A 25,384-nucleotide genomic window follows, 5' to 3' on the forward strand; every position below is an offset into this window, starting at 1 on the left:
GAACTGTGCTTTGAATATCTAAGGACTGTGCAGTACACCCACTTGGGTTTTGATTGGGACTACGAGCTTGGCTGAATACAGATGGACTACGTTTACCACAAAGCCCTGGTGCAAACCATGTGACGCCTATGGGGGCGGAGCTTGTTAATTTAATAAAATGGAGTCCCTGAAAAACGTAGTGCTGTGTCCTTGCACGAACGAATGCCTGCCAGTGATCAAGGGTATCAATTACTCGAAATGCGTTTGGCTTTAAGGGTGAGCGCGGCAGGAACCTTGTGTCTGCAACCGCCTGGGGAATATGTGTACTTACCCCTTCATGAGTGATGGCTTCACCGAGGGCAACCTTTTTTCTTTGATATATATGTATGTGTATATATATATATGTGTATATGTATATATGTGTGTATATATTGTTTTTCATACATTGTCTACACACTATGTGATTTTGAATACTATGTACTGTGTACACTGTATATGTATATATCTACTGTCATTAGTCCGTCCGGGTGCCTCGAAGGCGCAGAAAAAAGGGCTCAACTGATGTCATCACGCCGACGTAGGCCTAATAAAGAGTTGGTGACGTCATTCGGAGTAGCGCGATGCCGTGCTTCTATGACGTCGTCCACGCTGGCGTGCTACAAAAGAATTTTCCGAACGTTGCTGGCGCAGGGGGATATTCACAAGGTGAGGAATCCACAGGCAGATACTGTATCCACCAGAAAAAGCATTATTGAAGGTAAGTAACTTGTTCTTCCATGTCTTTGCAGTCAGAAGTCTATACATAGATCAGCTTGCCAAGAAAATGGACTAGAATTTCAGGGTTTTTTGATCATGGAATTCTCCAGATGCAAATACCAGGGAGTTGGATGACTCTTTAAGAGCAAAGCTAGCATAAAGTATGATCTTCCTGCCAAATATCCGATTCCTCTCCCTTCATAACTAGAGCTTGGGAAAATTAGCTACATAAATGAAATTGGTCTATTTGAGGTTCCAGATGTGATTCTTGCAGCCTGGGTAACCTGTACAGAGGAAATGTAGCCAACACTGATGCGATGAGGATGTCAAAACTTCTGCCTTCTTCATCCTCCTACTATTTGAGTTTATAGTCTGTCTTGGGCAGGCTTAACCGACTGGGACAGTAAATGGTTGTGGTGTGCATTTGGAATTTAAAAGGTCATTCTAGCAGTGTTCAGATGTCACTGTAACTATGCTTCTTGTTTCTTAAGGGGCTACTCAAAACATTGAGGTATTCTTATCCTTAGTTATTTAGTATATTTTCTTTAAACCTCTTATAAACCTAATGATTTTCCAGGTAGTACTGGTGTTTTTTTGAGAAGTCAGTGGATGTATGTTCACTAGGCAGATGATTTGCAGGTGGAAAGTTCAGAAACATTTAGAATATATTATTTTAAAATGGAAAATCCTATTTTAGAGGGTGACTTTACAGTTGCTGAGAGGCATACCTGGAAAACAAAACATGTGTAAAGCTTCTAATTATTTAATTACAGACTATTGCAAAGCATTATTGCCTGGAGTCTGATCAAGATGAAAAACAAAGTGTTAGACTGAATTGATATGACTACAAGTAATGTTTGTGGGCCGCATTGCAATGTGTCCTGTTTTGTGTGTTGCTGCTGCAGCCTGGGACAGACTATAGGTAGTCCACATTAGTTTTGTATGTGGACAGCAGCACACCTATCCTTGCTTAACTTTGTGGGGTTTCACCACTGAGGTGCGTATTGGTCCCAGATCGGAATATTCAAATCACATTTAATGTGAAACTCCTAGAAACAGATGTACTTTAATGTGGTTTAATATCTAGTATCTAGTCTTCCTGGATGGTCTGAGCAGTATCCTAAAAGGCAGTGTTTCTCACTGTGAAATGAGTGGCTCAGAGAGGCTCACCAATTAATAGATTTGAGTGTAAAAGAGGAGTTCACTATCGGTATTATTCAAGGCACAGATTCCTCTAACACACAAGGGCACAACCTTGGGAGTGTGGGGGCGTCTGTGACCGTTTCGGGATCAAGGTGAGTTGTCAGACCTAGGAAAAGGGGGTCTATAGTGGCGTTCTCCGATTAAGTGTAGCGGGCTTGATTGTCTACCTGTTGGGTGACAAATTGCTTTTAAACTGACAGCACAAGAATGAGTCTCTGGGGATGAGACTAAGTGGAGGGAGCAGTACGACGGAAATCTTTGTAAATGTGTAAATGTGGCGTATTTGTATAGCGCGAACAGTGACCCGGAGGCATCCCGGCGCTTGTACTCCTACCACAAGGGAACCCCTCCTCGTTTTTCCTTGTGGGGTGTCCACTCCTGGGCATCCCATGGTGAAACCAGGCATCCCTTGTGTATCAGGGGGCCTTTGTGGAGACTAAGCAAGCTATTGCCCAGAGTTGCAGCGTGGGACCCATGCTTAGAATCAGCACTGAGGCGAGAATATCCGGTCAGAGGAATTTAAGCCCGAAACCCGCCAAGGCGGGAATCGAACCCTGGTCCCTGGCCAGCATTCTGCATCAAGGTCTGCCGCTCTAAGCATTGAGCCACAGCATCATCAACTCTTTGTGTATAGTTGATGATGGACATGCACAGCGATTGTACTATAAACTGTTGCTCTTATTTTTTTTTTTTTCTTTCATTGGCAGGGATGAACATGCTAATGTATACTACTGTTCTCCAGTATTAGGGGTGTCTTTCATAGATTCACATGCCTGAATCATTCCCCGTCGTCGGAGTGGGAGTCCCACGGTACATAAAAATAGCAATAATATGCCATAATTATACAGTAAATACCATTAGAATAAACCAGGAAGTAAAGTAGTCCAACTACAGTAGGAAAAAAACTTCCACATATATGACTATCATAGTCATTTTGTATAGTCCAAACTACAGCCAATCAGGCGCCAGCACCCACCAGAATGTTCTCCCCAGAGGCTCAGGCTCTCAGATTTTCTACCGCACGTCGTGTGAAGGGAGTCTCCCTGAGCTCTGCTCAGTTCTTTTGATATATCTCTACTTTCCAGTTGAAATGTCTTCAAGGAAGTCTCTTTTCAGAGCCTGCGAATCCTGTGGTAAGCTCCGGCTTTTTAAAGAGGATCCTCATGAGAAATGTATATATTGTCTCTACCCAGATCATCTAGTCAAAGACTGTAAGATCTGCAGGAAATTTCCTCCAAAGACCCAGAGAGACAGAGAAGGTCGATTGCTTTTGTGGCTACAAAAGCTAAAGAATTCTGATAAAGCTGTGTCTGATGTTGACAGTATTGCCTCAGGTTCCACTTCAGTGTCTAGGAAGAGGCCTGCGTCTGAACATCAACCATCTTCTGAGGCTAAGGTTGCTAAGAAAAATCAACCACCAAAAGGTTCTGACAAACCTTCATGTTCAAGGGCTGCCTCTTCAGGCAAAGACATGGAGAGTTCGTCTCATAAAAAGCCCGCCAAGAACTTGCCTCAAAAAACTGTCAAGAGTTCTTCTCAGGACTCATCTTTTCAGACGCCTTCCTCTGTCAGCTCGTCGACGAAGACCTCCGCCGATGCGTCATCCACGTCGACGATGACCTTCTCATCTCCTAAATCGTCAATGATTATGACGACGGCGGCGTCTTCCCCAACTATGGTTTACGTGACGGTTAGGCCTATCTCGTCGACGACGGCCGTCGGCGATTCCTCGTCGACATCGAGTCTGAAAGCCTTGCCGTCATAGAGAAGATCGTCAGCGACAATATCGTCGACGGCGCTGCCGCCGACGAAGGTCATTCCGACGACGACTAGCGTTCCGTCGACGAAGGCCTCCACGTCGACGATTAAAATCCCGTTGACGAAGATCAATCCGTCGACGACGGCCACCCAGTCGTCGACGATCATACCGTCGGCGAAGATACAGTCGACGAAGAGCATACCGTCGACGAAGAGCATACCGTCGACGGAGACGAGACTGTCGACGAAGGGCATACCGTCGACGAAGGGCGTCCCGTCGACGAAGAGCGCACCGTCGACGAAGGGTGTACCGTCGACGAGGGACGTACCGTCGACGAAGGGGGTACCGTCCACGAAGGATGTACCGTCGACGAAGTCCATCCAGTTGACGGCAATTTCAAAGGCACCTACAATATCGGCCACTGAATTGGAAAACGCACCGTCTACGCCGCAGTTTTCATCCTGTACCGCGTTGCAAGTATGGTCTCCGTCTACGGTTTTCGTTACACCAAAACCGACGACGCAAGTTCCTGACCGTCTTTTGGACTCTGATAGTGAGGAGGAGACAGATCAGAGGTTTGGAGTGGCTACAAGTCCTTCTGAATTGAATATTCAGTTGAAGGAGGATGAACAGGAGGAAGATCATCCAGAAGTGCAGATGCCATCCCAGGTGGATTCCATACCACTCACTCAAATGCCTATGGCTTTATTGTCCAATCTCCAATACATGTTGGACGATTACTACAGGAGGTTCCCACCTTCAGAACAAGCGGGCTCAGAGCCGACTACTCCTAATACTGAGGTGCCGACACCAACTTTGCAGCCAGTACTTCCTGCATCGCCTGCTTCACAGGTACATGCGGAAGGAGCCGACCCTTTGTCTTCGGAGGAGGAGGAACAAAGGGAGGCAGGTGAGGTTCAAGATGAGTCGGAGTGGGATGAATATCAAGAGCACACACCTTCCCCTTCGTGCCAAGCAGTTTCGATTTCTCCACCAGTGGATGTGGTTGGCTTCCATCTCTTGATGGAACGCGCCACTAAACGTTTTCATATCGATATGGAGCATAAAGAGCAAGATTGTTTTCTTTATGACTTTAAAGACCAACCAAAGCGACAGGTTAAGTCGATTCCCATTATTGATTTCATCTGGCAGGAGGGAATTAAGGTCATGGCAACACCAGCATCCATTCCTCCAGTTCTACCACGTTTGGAGAAGAAGTACAGGGCTCCAGACAAATCTCCAGCGTGCCTTATAGGACAGCCTAAACTGGACTCTGTAATAATTCAGGCGGCACAGAAGAGGGCTAGAAATCCTTCGTCCCAGCTAACGGCCCCTCCTGACAGGGATGGCAAACGCTTGGATTCTATTGGAAAACGTGTCTCTACAATGGCGGCTACGACAGAGCGGCAAATTCATTGGCCATATTAGGAAGATATGACCGGCAAATGTGGTCTGATATCGCACCATATCTTGATCTTATACCTGAAACTTCAAAGACTAAGGCGCTCAAGATACTGCACGAAGGCCAAAGAATCTCGGAGGAGATTATTGATTCAGCTGTGGATGTGGCCTCAACAGGTTTTCGGCAGCTGGCAGGAGCTGCAGTTCTTCGCCGGCAGGGGTGGCTGCGATCTACTTCTTTTAGTCAAGAAGTTCAACATAAGGTACTAGATCTACCATATGATGGTGAATATCTGTTTGGACCTCAGGTAGAAGAAGCCTTGCAAACTATAAAGAAGGATTCTGAAACTGCGAAATCCTTAGTGTCTCTTCAGTTCCGAAAGCCGCCCTTTCGAGGAGCGAGAGGACGGGGAGCGTCCTCTACCAGAGGTGGATATGGCCAGCAATCCTCTTACAGGCAAAATAACCAAAGGTACCAGACTCAACGCTATCAGTCTTACAACCAAAGAAAGCCTTCCTATCCCCAAAACAAGGGTAGATCAAGTTACCGAGGAAAGGATAAAAGACAATGAAATTTTTCACCTGCCGCCACCGCTGCCCTATTCAAAAGAAAAAATTGGAGGGCGAATATCCAAATTTTACTCAAGTTGGCAGTCAATAACATCAGACAAATGGGTCCTGGACATAGTATCCAGGGGTCATGCCCTAGAATTCGAGAGATTTCCCCCAAACGTTGCTCCAAAAGGACCCCCCCCCAGCTCACCTGAAGGAATTATTTGCTCAAATCAGAATAATGATGCAGAAGGGAGCGATCGAGAGCGTGCCTCAAAAGATGAAAGGAATGGGGTTTTACTCCAGATTCTTTCTGATAAAGAAGAAGAATGGAGAGTGGCGCCCGATTCTAGATCTTCGCGCTCTGAACAAATACTTGAGAAAATTGACATTCAGAATGTTATCGCTCCAGGAAATATTGCATCTTTTGGCAGCAGGGGATCACATGGTCACTTTAGATCTCCAAGATGCGTATTTCCATATTCCAATTCTACCACGTCACAGAAAGTTCCTGCGCTTCAGGGTGGCTGGCAGGGATTACCAATTCAAGGTTCTACCTTTTGGACTACGGTCGGCGCCAAGAGTTTTCACCAAGGTTCTGGCTCCAGTGGCGGCGCATCTCCAGCTACAGGGAATCCAAATATTCCCATACTTAGACGACTGCCTTATAAAGGCCAGTTCTCCAGCAGTCGTTCATTCGCATCTGCAACTATGTCTACACCTGTTCAAGTCCCTGGGCCTCTCCATCAACCACGAAAAATCCAAACTGCAACCGTCACAAAGACAAACCTTCTTGGGAGCAACTTTGGACACTCAGGAACTTCGAGCCTTTGTCTCGGAAGAAAGGCAACTCAGGATAAGGGACATGGCACAGAAACTGTTGTCAAAAAAGTCAGTTTCTGTTCGGATATTCAAATCCTTTCTGGGGATGGCCTCTTCTTGCATCCCATTGCTACCGAACTGTCGCCTCAGAATGAGGCCTCTACAGGAAGAACTGACCCAGCAGTGGCTGCAGGTCTCAGGAACGTTCGAGGATATGATCAGGATCACACCGACAATGCAAAACTCTTTCAGATGGTGGATGCAAAAACGACATCTTCAAAAGGGGTGTGCGTTTCTCCAAGAGCCACCAAGCCTCACCATCACGACAGATGCCTCTCTCGAGGGTTGGGGAGCGCACCTTCAAGGCCTCACTATCAGTGGCAAGTGGACTGCCCTGCAACAACGTTGGCACATAAACCGCTTGGAGCCAGAGCCATTTTTCTGGCGCTCAAGGCGTTTCATGCAGTCATTCAAGGTTCCAATGTGTTGATAAAGACGGACAACACAACAAGCATGCACTATGTCAACAAGCAAGGGGGAACTCTATCTCTCCTCCTCTCCCAGGAAGCCCAGGAGTTGTGGACGTGGGCTTTGGAACACGATGTACATCTTCAAGCGGTACACGTTCCAGGGATAGAGAATGTCTTGGCAGACACGCTCAGCAGAACGAAGGTCTCCACTCACGAGTGGGAGCTTCACCAACAGACGGTGGAGCGCATCTTTCGACTATGGGGTCGCCCAGACATAGATCTTTTCGCTACAAAGACCAACAGCAAATGCAAGCTCTTCGCAAGCTGGCATCCCCAAAAGAACTCTCAAGGGAATGCGTTTTCTCTGGACTGGTCCCTAAGTTATGCGTATGCATTTCCTCCAATCCCTCTTGTACCCAGAGTTCTGCGGAAAGTGAAGAAGGAACCGTGCAGACTAATCCTAATTGCACCCAGATGGCCACGCCAATATTGGTTCACGGAACTCCTCCTGCTATCAGACTGCGAACCAATTCAATTAGATCCAGTCCCGAATCTACTCAGTATGCAGGACGGTCAGGTCTGTCACCCAGATCCAGCATCTCTGAAATTAGCAGCCTGGCGCCTGAATACCGGGAGTTCGCCCACTTGAACATCCCAGAAGAATGCAAAGAGGTACTGGCCAGGGCGAGGGCACCGTCCACAATAAGGACTTACAGTCTGAAATGGAGACGTTTCTGCATTTGGTGTCAGGCAAATGGGCTTCACCCGTTTTCAGCAACACCGGAAGAGATTCTACCGTTCTTCCTACATTTGGCAAAATTAGGTCTATCTCACGCAACTTTAAAGGTGTTCCTAGCAGCGATATCCAGATATCGGTAAGACGGTACTACTTCCTTGTACTCGACTAGGGTTGTACAACAATTCTTCAAGGGACTCTTTAGAATGTTTCCTCCAATACGCCGACCTCCACCGATGTGGCATCTCAATGTAGTCTTGGCACAACTTATGCGTCATCCTTTCGAACCAATTCACAAGGCTGACCTCAAATATCTCTCATGGAAAGTGGCATTGTTACTGGCGTTGACATCCGCCAGAAGAGTCAGTGACCTCCAGGCCTTTACAATCCAACAGCCTTTTCTGCAATTTACAAGCGACTCTGTAGTGCTCCGCACTAATCCAAAATACATTCCCAAGGTACCCTTGGAATTCCACCTCAATGAGCCTATAATTCTGAAAACATGTTTTCCTAATCCGCAATCACAAGCAGAAAAAGCATTGCATACCTTGGATGTCAAGAGATGTCTTAAATTCTATCTGCAGAGAACATCCTCCTTGCGCTCTTCCAATCAGCTGTTCATCACTTACGGGACTATTCGTAAGGGGCAGGCAGTCTCTAAACAGACAATTGCAAGATGGATTTCGTCTGCCATTGCCTTTTGCCATACGCAAGCGGGACGACCGCTGCAGACAGTTCCTAGAGCTCATTCCACAAGAGCAATGGCTTTATCAACGGCTTTATTTGCTGGAGTCCCAATTCAGCAAATTTGCAGAGCGGCTACTTGGGCTAGTCGCCATACATTCACCAAACATTACTGTCTGGAGACAGCCAGCGAAGCAGATACGTCTGTGGGTCGAGCAGTCCTGCGGAACCTTTTCAAATAAGGTGAGCCTCTGTTTCCCACCTCCTTTTAGCTGTCAGGCTCTTTTATGCCATGTTTGTTAATTTTGCTTGCAGAACTGTATTCTACTATACGTTGACAAGTTGTGTATTTTCAATTATACTGTTTTACATACTATTCACTGGCAAGCTGACAAACATGCTCATCTGCCTGACAAGGATGTACTGCTAGCTACTCTGATTCAGGCATGTGAATCTATGAAAGACACCCCTAATACTGGAGAAGAATAATAGTTACTTACCTGTAATCTGTGGTTCTCCAGTATTGGTGTCTTTCATAGATTCACATGCAACCCGCCCACCTCCCCTCAGAGGCTTTTTAGGCTATTTGGGTTACCTTCACTCCTTGCGAGAAAATCTGAGAGCCTGAGCCTCTGGGGAGAAAATTCTGGTGGGTGCTGGCGCCTGATTGGCTGTAGTTTGGACTATACAAAATGACTATGATAGTCATATATGTGGAAGTTTTTTTCCTACTGTATTTGGACTACTTTACTTCCTGGTTTATTCTAATGGTATTTACTGTATAATTATGGCATATTATTGCTATTTTTATGTACCGTGGGACTCCCACTCCGACGACGGGGAATGATTCAGGCATGTGAATCTATGAAAGACACCAATACTGGAGAACCACAGATTACAGGTAAGTAACTATTGTTCTTATGTTTTGTGTGGCCCTGCTTTAGGACTAATTGCTGACCAATAAAAAATGATATATATATATATATATTATAGCGAATGATCATTATCCCAGACAGGGCTGAGCGCTGGGCCCGGTTGCCTCTCTCGCTTGCAGACCGCGTAGCGGTAATTCAAATGGCCATTTTACCCAAATTAATATACCTATTTGTCAACATTCCTATCCATCTGAATCTATCTCTCTTTAAAACATTGCAATCCGCCCTATTGTCGTTCGTCTGGGGGGGCAAAAAGCCTTGATGTAGCTGGAATACACTTGTGCAATCATTTAACCGCAGCGGCTTCGAGGCATCAGACATGGCATCTCTACAATTTGTGCGCCCAAGCGCAATTTGAGCATTATTGGTTCCGTCCGCAGCGGTTCTTGCCCCACATGGCGATAGAGGTGGATGCAATTCTCCATCTGCCATCTGTGATGGCAGCCCTTTTGGGATGTTGTGGTAGCCCTCGGGCAGGGATTAACCCAGTACTGTGCACAGCCTGGGCCTTGAAGGCCCTTGCTAGAAGGGCACAGCTAGACTACCTTTACGCCCCTAAACTCCCTGCTCCGGCTCATCCAGATATATCTGCGGCGCGGGAGCGCTCTGCGTGTGCTGCAAGCGGTTGGTGTTGGGCAGATGGGTGACCTATACAAACAGGGCCTATTCCGCTCGCTGCCGGACATTCAGGCGGGCCGAACTCACGGCCTGATGCTGTGCTTCGCATTTTCAGGGTGCGACAGGAGGTCAGAGCAATCTACCCTAATTATCCAGCAGAACCACAGCCATTGCGATCACTGCAGGTGGTGCTAGCGGGTGAGGAGTGCTAAGGTCTGATCACTAGGCTATACGCCGCGTCCCAACGTGAGAATGATCCAGAAGATCTCCCTTCATATCTTAAGTGGAACGCAGCCTTGGGGTACATCATGCCACCTGACCATTGGCAGTTCTGCTGTACGCTGACTGGGGGCCTCACTGCCAATGATAATTTGCGTATTAATTTCAAATTTTTACATCAATTGTATTACACTCCACTGCAATTGTGGAAATGTGGATTGTGTAGTACAGCCTGTTGCAGGAGGTGTGGACAAGCAGATGCTGATTTTTTTACATCTATCTTGGCAGTTCTGAGTTAAAATGGTGAGTGTATTGACGGAAGTGGTGCTGGAACAAGTACGGTGTGTGCCGGAGGTATGCCTCCTGGGGATGTGAAGTACCTGAAACAGTGTAACTGGCGATTGGTTGCTGTGGCAACATTATTGGCCAAGCGGTCTGTGGCACAGTGCTGGGGTGCAAAGAGTCTCCCTACAAACCTGAAATGGGTTCAAGATCTAACCTTCTGCAGGGAACAATTGGAGACCTATGTGGAGGACCTATCAGTCTTCTCGTCCTAAAGATTGTTGGGCCCCACAGACGGTGTATCTATTGAGTCATCCTGACCTGTGAAATGTATTGTCTCTTACTCCTTTTTGTTTTCCTTTCTTTCCTTTTTGACTTGCTCCTCAGGAGGTATTGCTACAATGCGACTCCTGTGAGGTATTATACATGCGTGTCGATAATGCTCAAGACCCTGTGTTTCTATGATGCCATACCCTTTTACGTGCCGATGGGGGTGGGCGGTTGTTTGTTCTCATGAGCTGTTGCTTGTTTATATTGCTTTTTTCTATTGCACTTCACACTGAAAATTGCTTGTTGTCTCCTGCTATGTCGGTGCTGATGGCTTCCCATTGGAGCATGTGTACTATAACTGCAAGCTATTCAATAAACAAATTAAAACCTATATCAATATAAATAAAAATGTAAATGTTAGTTTGCTCAAAATCGCAAATCTCCAAAAGTTCTTCACCGATTGCGTTGACATTTTGACACAACGTTGGATTCGAATAGCGGGGTGTTTTTATATTCACAACGTTGGATTCCAATACGCGTGTGTTGAATACACAAGTGTTTGTAATCGAAAGCCCGAACAGACACATAACAATGCCAATGTTCTTTTGTTTAAAATCTTAAATCTCCGAAAGTTCTTCACCGATTTGATTTGAAATTTGATACAACGTTGGATTCGATTAAGCGCATGTTTATAAATACACAACGTGGGATTAGAATACGTGCGTGTCCAATACGCGCATGTTTTTCATCTAAAGGCCGAACAGCCCCTATCCATTTGGTTGCTGTGCAAAAACTACAAGGGACGCATAGAGACAATAGTCTACATATATTAGGATGGACAGTTGGTGTCAGGATGGCAGACCAGGAAGTGGGTGGGTGGAGGGAGGGGGGAGGAGTTGGTTCGGTTTGCAACATTAGCGCGTGTTTATATATACTCAACGTGACAATAGTGACAAAAACATATTGTGTGCCCACAAGCATTGTGAAGTTAAACCTATTAGAAATGTGTTCTTACTCTATTCTTTCTCTTCCATTTAACCAGACTGAGCCACAGCAACGTGTGGCAGGGTACAGCTAGTGTGTGTGTGTGTGTGTGTGTGTGTGTGTGTGTGTATATATATATATATATATTCTAGATCATTGTGCTGAAAGACATGGGCTTTTCTGTACAGATATTCAACATTAAGTCAACACTTCGGACTGAATTGTCTACAGGCATGTGGATAGTACATGCAAGTACCCACTCAGCTGTTACATACTGTCCAACAAAGGCAACTTACCTTTGGGAATACCTTAAATGATGACAATGTATTCTATTCATGTGTGTTTGTAGATGATTTTCATTTCTTTCTAGATGATTTTAAAAAGTATGGTTTTCGGTTTATGAGATTGTAACTTTTAGTGCATGTGATAAACCTGCTAAGCCTAAAATAAAGTTGAGTGCAAACTAAATGATTTAAAAATATCTTCTCTCGTCTAGTCTAAGAAGTCTGTCAACTGTTTTCCAAGACCAATGACCCCAAAAGATGTAGGCAGACGTAAAGGTGGCGTTTTGGAGACTAAGAAAAGTGGGAACCAGCAGGTACATAAACCATGTATACCTTTACACACACTTTTAACATTCTCAATTAATGAAAACGAGTAATTTTGATATGCTACGGTCTTTTTGGCGTTTTTAATTTCACTCATGGTGTATTTCTAAACAGCTGTCTGATAAAAGGATTCTTTTCCTCTTGAGGCAAATTACACAATAAACCCCGTTCAACAGGTTTATCCAGTATTTAGTTAATGAAATTGCAGCAAGGAATGCCTAGAAAGCGTGCACTTCTTGCACAGTTTGCCACCAAGATAGCTGTACTCTTCAATCTCCAATAAGGTTACAGTCCCACTGGTCCATAAAATTCAACATATCAGACAAGCTTGCAAGAGTGGCAACCCAAGTAAAACTCTCCTGTCTTGTATCCCTAAACATGTAGATGTATACTGTACTTTAATTTAGAGAGAATGATGTCACGCTTGCGTGGCGCTTTTAGAGGCTGCTAGCAATCTGGATAATACCTCCAATGTAAAATTTCAAAATTTAGAAAAACATGATAGAAATTAGTAAGTGATGTACTCCAGATCAGTTATCTTTTTGTAAACTTTAATGCATTTAACCACGCATACCTTTGGAAGATCTGGGAACACCAGGTATGGGTGTTCGACTTTGTTAGCTTGGTAACTGTAAACCTACCAGTCCAACCAAAGCAGCTTTGCCAACTGTTCCTTTCCAGTCTCATGTGATTTGCTTCTGATGGATACATCTGCCAGTGGATTCCTCACCTTGTGAATATCCCCTTGCGTCAGCAACGTTCAGAAAATTGTGTAGCACGCCGGCGTGGACGACGTCATAGGAGCACGGCATCGCGCGCGACTCTGACTGACGTCACTAACTCCTTATTAGGCCTATGTCGGCGTGGTGACATCAGTTCCTTTTTTTCCGCGTCGTTGACGCTAACGGTTTCGAGGGATCCTCTGTAGCCTGAGAGATACTTTGTGACTTTTCGTTGGTAGAGCGTTTCTTGTTCTTCTAAATCGGCATGTCTTCGGAAAAAAACTGGTTTAAGCCGTGTGGTGAATGCCGTAAAATGATGTCGATAACGGACCCACATGAGGACTGCGTATGGTGTTTGAGCTCGGACCATGACGTCCAGGGCTGTTCTTGTAAGAAAATGAATCCCAAGGCTCTTCGTGATAGAGAAGCAAAGCTCCTTGTTGCCAAGTTGAAGAGAACAAGAAGGACAGGAAGCGTTCGAGGTCTCGGACTCGACGGTCGAGGTCTTGTTCGAGGTCGCACTCTAGGTCGTCTGCGGGTCATGCTTCTAAGTCATCTAAAAAGAAGCACAAGAAGAGAAGACACTAGTCTCGACGTCATTCTGGAAAGGGCTCGGACTCGAGACCAAAGTCACAGGTGAAGTCGCTTCACAAGGATGTGGTGTCTCAGACTCCAGAAGTTCAAGACTCTGAGGGTGAGGCTTTACCTGCAGATTCGCCGGTTCATTCACCTAAGCCGGTGTCGAAACCTTCTCCGGCTTCATCTCATTCTCCAGTCCGGGAAAATGAAGGAGAAGAAGAGGATGAAGTAGGAGAGCATCCTTTGGTAGAGGGTTCGTCGACCCCGGTGAACCAGCTTGAGGTAGAGGTTGAGAAGACTCTGGTTTCTCGAGAGCAGCCTGTGAGCTCTTATCCTGCTTTTCCTGCTCCAGGTCAGGACCCTACTCAGTTTCTGAATGCAATGTATGGAGTGTATTCTAGAGCCATGTACCCCTCTGGAGCACCGGTTGGTCCCACGTGTCCATTGGCATTCAATCTGGGTATTCCCCAGGCATATGCTCCTGCGCCTTTCATGCCGGCTCCGACGCCACCTTTGCATTTTTCTGCACCACCGAAGCCTTCGACGCCAAGACCTTCGACGCCAATGCCTTCAACGCCGAGTCCGAACCGAAATCGTGAACGGTCTGGCCCTCCGGCTTAGATTTCGACGTCTGCTCCGGCTCCGTCGGAGTCGGTTCAGGATCAGTCGACGTCATTCCTGAAGGAGAGGTCGAGGCTTGAAGCCCAGAGACTTCTGGAAGAGCAGAGGTACCATGATGCAGAAATGAAGAGGGTGAGCTGCAGGATTCGGAGGAACTTTTCGACGATCTAAGGGAGGCTAGTGGTCTTGAGCTGTCTCCTAATTGGGAATTGGCCTCTGTTTCTGACACCCCTTCTAAGGATGCGACTCCTTATCACGTAGTTATAAAGAAGGCAGCGGATTTGTTGACCATAACTCTTCCTACTGCAGAGTTCAAATCGAACATTCTGATGGAGGTCCTTCATTCGCCATCTTCTGTTGTGAAGCCCATGCACCCTTTCAATGATGCTTTGGCGGAGCCAATATCAGAAGTGTGGAAAAGACCACTTACATCACCTGCTGTTTCAAGGGTTGTTGCGAGAAGGTATAGGGTGGCTCCTGGTGACCCTAACTTTTTGTCTTCGCACCCTTTACCAGAGAGGTTGGTTGCGCAGGCTGCCTGCTCGAAAAGATCTGCGGGTGTTCTCCCACTGAAATACCATCCACTGAGTATGTGGCCTGCTGAAATCATGGACCTAAAAGCTTTCATTGGTCTGTCAGTTAAGCCATACCAGAGGCTGCTAGCTCGGGGAGGAAATTCAACATATGAACCAGATCAGACCCTACTGTATCAAGACCCATCCCACACACCAACTCATCCATCTTTTCCAGGCCTATCAATCCCTTTGACCAATGTATGCAGCCCATCATGTCTGAATGAACTCCACAGTCAATAAGCTTAGGATTGCAAAGCGTTCCATGTCATTATCCAGGCAAGATATATAGCATCCCTTTCATCAGCAAACAATGACTAGAAAGTGGAGTACTGACCAGAAGCTTTTGAATATGGGAAACACACTTTAGAGAATACCAAACCATCACCTTCAGAACTGTAAACCAGGCTTGTGAGCACCATATCTCTGTGATCAGGACAAAAGCTGCCAGGTGTTTTTGTACTTTTCCGTCACCCTCATTATCTTGGCAAACTGAGGCAAGGCTTATTTGCATTCAGTCCACAATTCCTGCTTGAAAGTGTGCCTACTGTCCCTTCCACCAACCTTCTCGACCCAATGCAATCTAAAACTCCAGCATCTTGGATGTTGGCACTCCAGTCAAGACCTAGATCCATTAAACATGGTCGCCAGCAGTCCACAAGTGTCTGAAAAGGTCTGGTTCAACCTCCATGTACTGGCATCTTGAAGGTGTCTGGAGTGCCAATCCACCACCCAGTTCTAGGATATTGAGGTATTTTTCCTTCAGTGAGACTGGATTCTCCAGGTGGAAATGCTAGAAGTCCTCAGCCAGGTCTGCTAGTACCTGTGACCGAATACCTCTTATATGATTTACATAGTGCATCACTAAGATGTACATCCAGTGAATGAAGATTCTTTGCACAAGGCCCGCAGTCCAGTCTGTTGGTGTATGACTGTAACCAGATCCACGGTTGACCTGATGATCACTCTCCTGTTCCAAGTTTCCCAATTATACAGCCACCAATGGTTGTATGACCAATGGATTTCCCATCTGATCTCTGTGGAAGGTAAAATGTTTTCAGTTTTTGGAAGGCTCTGTAGTGGATCACTCCATAAGAAATCACTAGAATGGCAAAAGAGAAGACCCTTTATGTGCAAAGGCTGATTTAGGTCAGATGTTTCTGCATTTCTCATTCCCGAATTCTGTAAAAGGTTGGCCAGCGTCCTTAATGGTGTGCAGTGGTCTAGGTATTGGTCCATCTAAAGACTATTGTCCAAGTAGCCAATGAGTCCTATGCCTTTGAGTCTTCGAAAGTCGGTCTGAGTACTTTTGTAGAGCATCAGCATGCTGTTCCCACAACACAGGGGGGTGTGGGAGCCCCCTCCTTTGAAGCATATTTCCTGGCAGCGCAGCTTCAGTGGCTGTCCCATTGGACAGCAGAACGCCACATAGAGGAAACTATCACTAACGTCGGTCGGATACCTCTGCCGGCCATCCGGAGACTACTGATGCCAGGTACCAAGCCTACACGCACACACCCCTTGCAGGTGTCGATAGCCCGCAAATGCATGATGCGTATACACCATGCATGATGCGTATACACCGTATGTCAAGAGCTATACCCCTCTATTCCCCGTTGCTCCCACTAGTGGGATTCCCACAGAGGGGGAGCCCTCCGGATATGGACAGAACACGAGGTGAGGGAGATTGAGGCGTTGTTTGAGGATGGGCAGCTGAGAACATATGCTCAAATGAGGGATAGCTGTGATCTTCCTCCGGGGCTATTCCTGTTGCACAGACTAGTAGACAGTGCCCGACAATGCTGGGATCTCACCGACGGGGAACCGCCGACACACCCGGTACTACACATAATTCTACGTATGGGCAGAGGCAGACACTTATCGCCTAATGACAAGTGACTAAGAGAACTGACCACGGCCCCTTTACAGGCCCTACGCCAAAAATGGGATGACGAGATAGGACGAGTGCTTCGTGACCGAGAATGGGAAAAGGCCATGGAGTACCCCAAGAAAGTTTCCAGAAACGCACGTTTCAAAAACATCCAATTCAATGTTTTACATCGTGCATATTTAACGCCTCGCCAACTACACCTATTATTCCCAGACACACATTTTGCATGTCTCAGATGTCAAACCCCTGAGGCGAACTTCAAAAACATGTTTTGGGACTGTCCTGTGATCCAACCATATTGGGGTAGGATACATCCGGTTCTGGTGGCGACTATCCACCTTACGAACATTACCACATGGGAGGCATGTGCTCTGAGTGTCTTCCGCAGACGAAAGACGGAAAAAGTGCAGTGCAGGTTCGTGTCCCTAGCCATATTCCTGGTAAAACTGGGCATAGCCATGCATTGGAGGGCACCAGCAGGACCCCCTGAGGCAGCCTGGATAGGCCTTGTGAAAAAAAATGGGGGCAGAGGAGGAAAATGCTTTGAGATGAGTAGGTGAAGGGAATTCGAAAACACCCTATCGCTTTGGAGTGGGCACAACTCCTGTTCACACAAGAGACAACACAAGAAGACTCACCCAGGGCTACACCATCCCAATCCCAGACCCCACCCATGTCCCCGATGGAGCAAGCAAATTCCAACATGGAGTAGCCATATCAGAAGGAAGGCGATCATATACTAGAGCCCCACCAGACTAGTACCCTGACCCGTGGTAGGAGAAAGTCTGCCAAGGACATCCCTCTTTCCCCAACTCTGCCACCGCAGCCATTTCATGAATGCACTGGACCTGACCACTAAATAGATATCTACCGCAATATGCTTGGTAGGATCCCCGGACTCATCCCCCTTTCCCCGAACCTCACCCCTCAGTTCACTGTTCTATGTTCATCCCCTAACACCACAGAGTTTACTCCTATATATTGGGGATACAAACATGGTCAGCAATCAAGGAGATGTACAGGGATAGAGTGGGGGAGTGAATATCAACAGACACCCTTGTGGAAACCCACATGTACTGGCACCAATCAACACACCAAAACTCGCACCTGACCGCTGGAGGAGTAATATCCATGTACTATTTGTTGTTTCTTCCTCATACTATTTGACAAATGTTTGGATAGATCCTCCACAATTACCTTATATTGTCTGACTGCCTGTGTACACCTGTAGTCATATTTTATTTATAACTGTATACTGATGCACCATGAAAAGAAACTCCCCAAAAAAAAAAGAATTTGAAACCGCATCAGCATGCTGTTGACAGGCCAAGTAGGAGAGCCATCACCTCAAAGACCTGCTTGTTCAACATGAACTGCAGGAATCTGTGATGTGAGGAGTCTATAGGTATTGTTACATGCTTCTGATAGATACTTCCAACTGCAATTTCCTCACTTTGTGTATATTCCTCAGGCTTCAGACTGAATCTTTTGAACTTTTTAAACGTACCTCTGCACGCCAGTTGGTAGGATTGTGCAGCTCAGCGCCAACATGGGTCTGCTCCATAAGTGATGCACCAAACTGCCACTACTGCACTCTGACCTAAATTCCTTTATTTCTACGCCACCAGGTGCAAATCTGGTGCTAGATTTACATGTTAGTGCCTGGGGTCAGAACACGACTCCAAGACTTTGAGTGACGGCAACTTGATGAATACCAAGTTTATACGGGACTGAGACGAAGCTCCACATCCCCAAGCACTGAAAGACTCCACACTGACCGGTTGAAGGGAAGATCCCGTTCCCACTTCCAAAGTCGATCCAAGGGCCAATCATCATCGCAGTCAAAGTTTACGGTTAAGTTCAAGAATAAAACATAACCCTGGTTAGTACTCTTCCCCCACTCTCAAATTACAGAGAATGTGCAAGGATGTCAACATGCCTCCCAGACTTGCTCCAGAAGCTATTCCCATTTGGAGCTGGTGCCGACGCACATCCTGAGGCAACTAGAATTTCTAAAGGCCGTCAGCAACGCCACAGCAAAACTAAGAATTCTGTGAAGCCACGCTGCAGGTCTATGGCAAATTACCAGCTCTCTCCGGTGTGCCTCCAGGCCCTAAGGAACCACAATGATACTTATGATTCTGGAGATGAATTTGCCCAATCATACACAAATGACAATTGGTGTACACAAAAGTAATGGCTGGGGCTGCAGCACATCTTCTGATGTCTGCAGTTCCAGTCTTCCCCTACCTCGATTACTGGCTGATTACGGTCGGCTCACCCTAAGTAGTTTTAAACCACTTTCTGATAGATACATCTGCCGTGTGGATTCCTCACCTTGTGAATATCCCCTTGCGTCAGCAACATTCGGAAATTCTTTTTGTAGCTTCGCGCCGACGTGGTTCCGGACGTCACAGAGGCACGGCACCGCTCGCGACTCCGCTGACGTCACTGATGCCTATAACAGGCCCACGCCGGCGTGATGACATCAGTTCCGCTCTTTTTTCCGTGCCTTCGAGGCACACGGACGGACCGATGACAGTAGACATAAACACAGTTTACGCAGTATAGAAATCAAGGTAATACACACAGTGTGAAGCAAATGCAATAAAACATTTGAAATAAACAATTCCTTGACAATAAAATAATACATTAAAGAAACTCTGGCATAGAAGAGTGGACAACGGGGAGGCGGGTGGGTCAGTGAGGAATCCACAGGCAGATATTGTATCTACCAGAAAAAGCGTTACCGAAGGTAAGTAACTTGTTCTTCTGATAGATACATATGCCGTGTGGATTCCTCACCTTGTGAATAGAGTCCCACAGCAGTCCCCACTCCCGGAGGAGCGTGTCCACTCTTCTAGACCAGGAAATCCTGAATAACAGAACGCGCAAAATGACCGTCCCTCCTCACTTCAGAATCCAAGCAGTTATGCTTCGCGAAAGTGTGGAGGGAAGACCAAGTTGCCGCTCTACAAATATCCTCTACAGGCACACCTCTAGCCAACGCAGAGGTCGAAGACTTAGCTCTAGTAGAATGAGCCCTTATACCCTCTGGTGGTTCCTTATCGGCCAAAGAGTAGCAGATCTTAATGCAGAGGGCGATCCATCTCGACAAAGTCCTCTTATGGACCGCTCTTCCTTTCTTGCAGCCAGCGAAGCCAATAAAAAGCTGGTCATCCAAGCGACAATCTTTAGTCCTGTCCAAATAAAAAGACACCGCCCTCTTGGGGTCAAGACGGTGTAATCTCTCCTCCTCCTTGGAAGGGTGTGGGGGAGGATAAAAGGTAGGGAGGGTAACAGATTGACACAGCCCTGGTCCTAAGAACCATTCGATCAGCATGAATGGACAAGAAAGGGGGCTTGGAACTAAGAGCTTGAAGCTCACTAACCCTCCTTGCTGAGGTTATTGATCCACGTCAGCGCAAAGCTACAAGAAGAATTTCCGAATGTTGCTGACGCAAGGGGATATTCACATGGTGAGGAATCCACAGGCAGATATTGTATCTACCAGAAAAAGCGTTACCGAAGGTAAGTAACTTGTTCTGCAGGCTACAGTGATCCTCATCACTTTGGCACGTTTATAGAGAACCCCACACCAGACTCCTTCACAGACTGCCTTTTGTTGCAGCCAATCTGGACACAGTGCAGTTTTGTGCCTTCCTCCGGAATGGAGTCTTTAGGATATCGAGCTAAAATACCGAAGTTTCAGCCTCTCTCCTGGATCTGTGACAATGACTGAGGCAGCTAAGACTGATGGCCTGCATCCTGTTGGCCAAGCATGCCAGGTGGCATATTCAGGTTCTGCAGTGGAATACAAAGTCTCAGTAGACACAGCATCAGGAGGACTGCTCTGATCACGTTCAGATTTTGAAGGAGAGTGCAAAAGTTCTGTAGGGGTTGTTGCTAGACTACAATTGGGTCCGCAGCAGGCCCCATTCCCCACCTTACCCAGAGCAACAGTGGTGTCAGATGTATTGCTTCTGGGTTGGAACCTTCGGTAACTGCGGGCCGTCCTCTGTGTTTAAGGCCTACATACCATCCATCAATTGGAGGCTGTTGCTGATTCTTAATGATAATTTCACTACTGTGTGGTATGGCAACAATGAAGGCCGGGGTTGGGTTTTGGACCCTATGCCGTGGACACTGTCTCAGGAAGTGGCTGGGACATCTGAAAGAAACGTGTAGTGATCGATTCCTTACTTTAGTATTACTCCCAGGTGTCAGACTGGATCCGGAAAGTTTTCGTCAGCAGTACCCCTGCACGTCGGTAGGCGTTGTTGTGCGGCTCCATGTGCGTTGATGGTGTACGCATGGCGTCGCTGGAGCCACTTAGACGCGCCCACGTGCGCTGACGTCCGTTCTTACTTTTTCTGCACCAGTCATTTTTACATAATAACCTATCGATAGACTCCTAGTGTCGTAGGGATGCCCAGCTTCAAGAACTGCGGGGACTGTCACTGCATGATGTCGGTGACAGGCCCACACCCCATGTGTCTCTACTGCCTGGGGCGCGACCACAACTGCAAGTCGTGCCCCGACTGCCGGGCCACGGTGCCGAAGACTTTGTGGGAGCGGTCCCGAAAGTTGTTTGAAGTCTGGCAGTCGGCTCCGCACCGCTCAAGGTCCCGGTCCCAGGGGAGGTAGAGGGACCAATCGTGGAGCAATCACCATCGTTCATCTGGATCTAAGTCTTCACACTCTGGTCAGGTAAGTCGAAACATTCAAAGAAGTCGAAGAAGGATCATCTCTCTTAAACTTCCAGTCATGGCTGAGGGTGCGGGTGGTGCCACCCCGGCGGAGCCTGCAACGTCGTCGCTGGCCTGCCCGCCCTTCGCGAGTCTGTCTGCGACGCCTGCTCCGATGCAAGAGTTTCTTGCTGCCATAGCCCTACTCTTTGGGCCGTGTGGTCCCGCCTGTGCGCCTTTGGGCCCGGTGGGCCTGACTGGGGTCCTGCCCTTCCCACCCGGTGGCTCTGGCGCCTCTGTCTGCTAAGGTGCCACAGGACCGCCAATTCTGGCGACGGGGTTAGCATTCCACCCTTCTAGACGGACACAACATGTATGTAACTGTGAACCCCGGTTAAAGTTAACTTGAGCCTCAGCATCACAAAATGGATGCTGCCACCACAGACACAAGTCTGACCTCCTGCTGCTGGGAGTCCTTCCAGTGAGGAGAGCTTGGACAAAGGGTTTCCTGTAGCACCATCCCAGACAGGGTTTTTGTGTATCCCAGGTAGGCAGGGCTGAGAGGAAGGTGACTGCAAGTGGCACCCCGGTGCTCACTGTGCATATGCCAGCTCAAACCAGTTCCAGGGGCACACCGGCCCCTCAGCTGGGGAAAGTCCGGACAAGGGAGAGGGGTGTAACCACCCCCCTCCTGGTCCCACCCATGGGCAGGACCTAGTCGCGTGCCAGCCCCTTTTCTTAGAATAAAGGTAGGAGCGGGCCCCCTTCCCAAATTAGATCATCCTGAATCTTGAACGACTTTCTACGAAAGGAACTCTTGACTTTCTTTGAGGACTCTCCCTTGTTGCTATGGAGTAGCCACCCTGCACCCGCAGGCACCATCTAAGCATCGCGGTTTGCTGTAAGTACATCCTCCGGATCAAGACTGCCCAGCTCGACGAGACCCGGATTCCCTGGCATCTGACCTCTACCTGCATCATCAGCCCAGCTGAGATTCGTGGGTGTGACGAGACCTGAGGGACCGGCCATCTTCTGAAACTGCACGCACTTAACCAGCACGACCGCCGAGGGATCCTCGAGTGAGTGCTTTGGGGTTTGAGAAGCCCTAACCCTGAGCAGCTCCAGCACCGAAATCCAGCCTCCACGAGATCTGCGTTGGGCCCTTCTGCTCTTTGCGGCTCACCGCGTTGTCCGGTCACTTGCCTGTTGGCTAGTGGCCCTCCTGATGACGTACCACGACCATTACACCACTGGTCTGGTTGCTCCAGACTGGCCCTTGCTCCCTTCCAAAAGAGGAGCACCCCGGACCCTCCTGGTCCACTCCAGACGCCATCTTGACTCCACCGCGTGGGCTTGACTTTGCCAAGGTTTGTTGCCCCAATCCTGGGTCCAGCATCGCCGACAGCAGACCCCTTCGTGGGACAGCTCGCACCTCCAGCCTGGTCTCCGACAACGCCTCCTAGCCCGTGTGACTGCAGAGTCCAGCGTCGCCCACTCACCTGGTCGAGGTGACTTCATCCGGTGCCATCCTGATGCCCACACAATCACTGGCTAGTGATTAAGAACTGAGTCCCCTCTGCTTTCCGGTCGTCTCCATCACCGATCCAGGCTTGGATCACCTCGAACATCTTCACTGGTCGCCTGCCAGCAACTTCTTCTTTCAGGCTCCATAGACTACAACGAGGATTCCCGACGTCTTTTGAACCCTATGCAGCCGCAGCCCCTGGGCTAGGTAACCCGAGCATTTTGGTGCTCCCAACGCAGGTTCACTATCCAAGTGTCCAGATCCTTTGTCGTTTTTAGTCTATCTATTCAGATTCGTCCGATAACAGTAACTTAAGAAATACTAGCCTCCATAGACTTTGTCCCGCATCCCGCGTTAGAGTGCACACTCTGCACCCGATCTCCCTAGGCCTCCTGCTCCTAACCTTAGGGTCCAGTAGTGTAGTCCTAGCGATCCTGAAGCCTCTGGATCTTGTTACTTACCTGCTAGTATTTCGCATTCCACTTTTAGTGTATATGGTTTTTCGTGCCCCTCGGGCATTTGTGTAAATTGTGCAACTTGAAGTATTTTCTTAAGAGTTTTGTATTGTGCTTAGCTCCCTGACTCATAAAGAGTTCAGGGTAGACTTGTTATAAATAAATATCCTTTATTTTTCATAACAACTTGTGTGGTGTCCTTTCACTTGGTGTTCAAGGGGTATATGTGACGGTAAAACAGCTGGCTTAACACGCCCTCTAGAGTTTAGCCTAAAGACTGCTTTTGTCCACGCTACTAGGATAGCTGGTCTATAAGGTTGACTTACAACCAATCATCAATAAGGGTCGTTTGGTATGATACACAGTGATCACTAGAATAGTGAGCACTATATATCAGGCCAACTTCTCACACTAGTATTACGTGTTCAGGGTCCAAAAAGTTTGGTGTCACCATAGTGACACTGGCACAAGTGTCCCTGTAGGCCTGAGCCATCTTTCCATTGATTAAAGGAGTTTGCCTGTACTTGCCCAAAGTACTGGGACTTATGGTAGGGGCCATATCCATGTCCCCAGTACAAACAAGAACAGCCTGAGTAGGTAATCTGACTAAGTCAGAACCCACCTCAGTTCCCAGAGTTAGCCCTACTATAGCCTTGGTGGGTACACTACCACTACTAACTGTACTAGGGGGTGCAGGTGCCTTAGGGTCAGTAGTGGTCGGAGCTGGGCCTTTCTTGGTGCACTCACTAAACCAGTGAGTTTTACTTTTACAGTATTGCCACCATGGTTTCTTCTGACCATCATTCTTCTTCTTCTTTTGGGAATTCTGGGACCCACCCTCCTTAGATTGTTGGGGCCCTGTTGAAGACTTCTGGTCATTTTGCCTATTCTCATTACCCTTTTGGTCTGCTTTCTTCTGGCCACCACCCTGGTTCTGGTTCTGCTGCTTGACCCTTGTCCTGACCCATCTGTCTGCCTTCTTTCCCAATTCTTGGGGAGAGGTCAGATCTGAGTCAATAAGGTGCTGCTGCAACAACTGGTTCTGACAATTGTTTAAGATTTGCTCTCTCATAATTAGATTATACAATCCTGTGTAATCAGTAACTTTACTTCCCAGTAACCAGCCTTCAAAAGCCTTAGTGGCACAATCAACAAAGTCAGCCCAATCCTGAGACTGAATTTTCTGGGTATCTCTGAACATTAACCTGTACTGTTCAGTTGTTAGGCCAAACCCATCAACCAGTGTATTCTTCAGGACTTGGTAATTGTTAGCATCCTCAGCTCTAGTAGTGAGGAGCCTATCTCTACCTTTACCTTCAAAGGAGAGCCACAATATAGCTGCCCACTGACCCTGGGGTATCTGCTGTACAGTGCAGGCCCTCTCCAGAGCAGTCATCCATTTGTGGATGTCATCCCCTACCTTAAAGGGGGGCACTATTTTACTCAGGTGTCTAGTATCAAAACTCCTGTCTTTATCTCTAGGGATAATGCTGCCACCAGTGGGTTCTACCCCACTCAATTTCTGCTCTCTGGCAAAGGCACGTCTTTCTTTGGCAAGGGGAAGTTCATCCCTCTCAATCCTCAGATTCACTTCCCTCATCTTTGCTTCATGCTCTCTTCTCTGAGGGGATGTCATCCCTCTCTGAGAAGAGGCCTGAGAGACATGGGTGTGAATAGATCTGTTAGAGCCTCTGGAGCGAGACCCAACTAGTCTATTCCCAAGGTTAGGCCTGCTTGTTTATGGGTTTGGGGCTTCCCCAGTTCCATCCTCATGTAGGCTTAAGTTGGCCCTGGTAAGTCTACCTACTATGACTGGACCATTTTCTACCTCCTCATCAGAGGTGTCCCCATCTCCCCTACCTTCTACATTTTCTATTTCAGGGAGGTTAGACTCAGGGTCAGCTTCTAATGGGGGTATGCTTCCATCTGTAGGATCAGAGGGGCCTGGATTTGAAGCCCTTCTAGCATCATATGTCTCTAAGAGACCTAACAGAAAAGGAAGGGTAGGGTTATAACCCTGTTTCAGTCTCCTGGAGGTACACAATTGTCATCT

General features: G+C 47.4%; 1 protein-coding gene across 1 annotated transcript in view; it reads left to right on the top strand.

The window, feature by feature from the left end:
* The window catches only part of LOC147665963 (nuclear mitotic apparatus protein 1-like), a 115,423-nt gene that overhangs the window by 49,132 nt on the left and 40,907 nt on the right, over window positions 1-25,384 (top strand). The window contains exon 2 of the mRNA XM_086949373.1: window positions 12,167-12,268. Coding sequence (XP_086805499.1) covers window positions 12,167-12,268 — 102 coding nt within the window. The remainder of the gene's footprint in view (window positions 1-12,166; window positions 12,269-25,384) is intronic.

This window comes from Lissotriton vulgaris, unplaced genomic scaffold, assembly GCF_964263255.1.
Source record: "Lissotriton vulgaris unplaced genomic scaffold, aLisVul1.2 SCAFFOLD_1529, whole genome shotgun sequence".
In the NCBI taxonomy this organism is placed as follows: Eukaryota; Metazoa; Chordata; class Amphibia; order Caudata; family Salamandridae; genus Lissotriton; species Lissotriton vulgaris.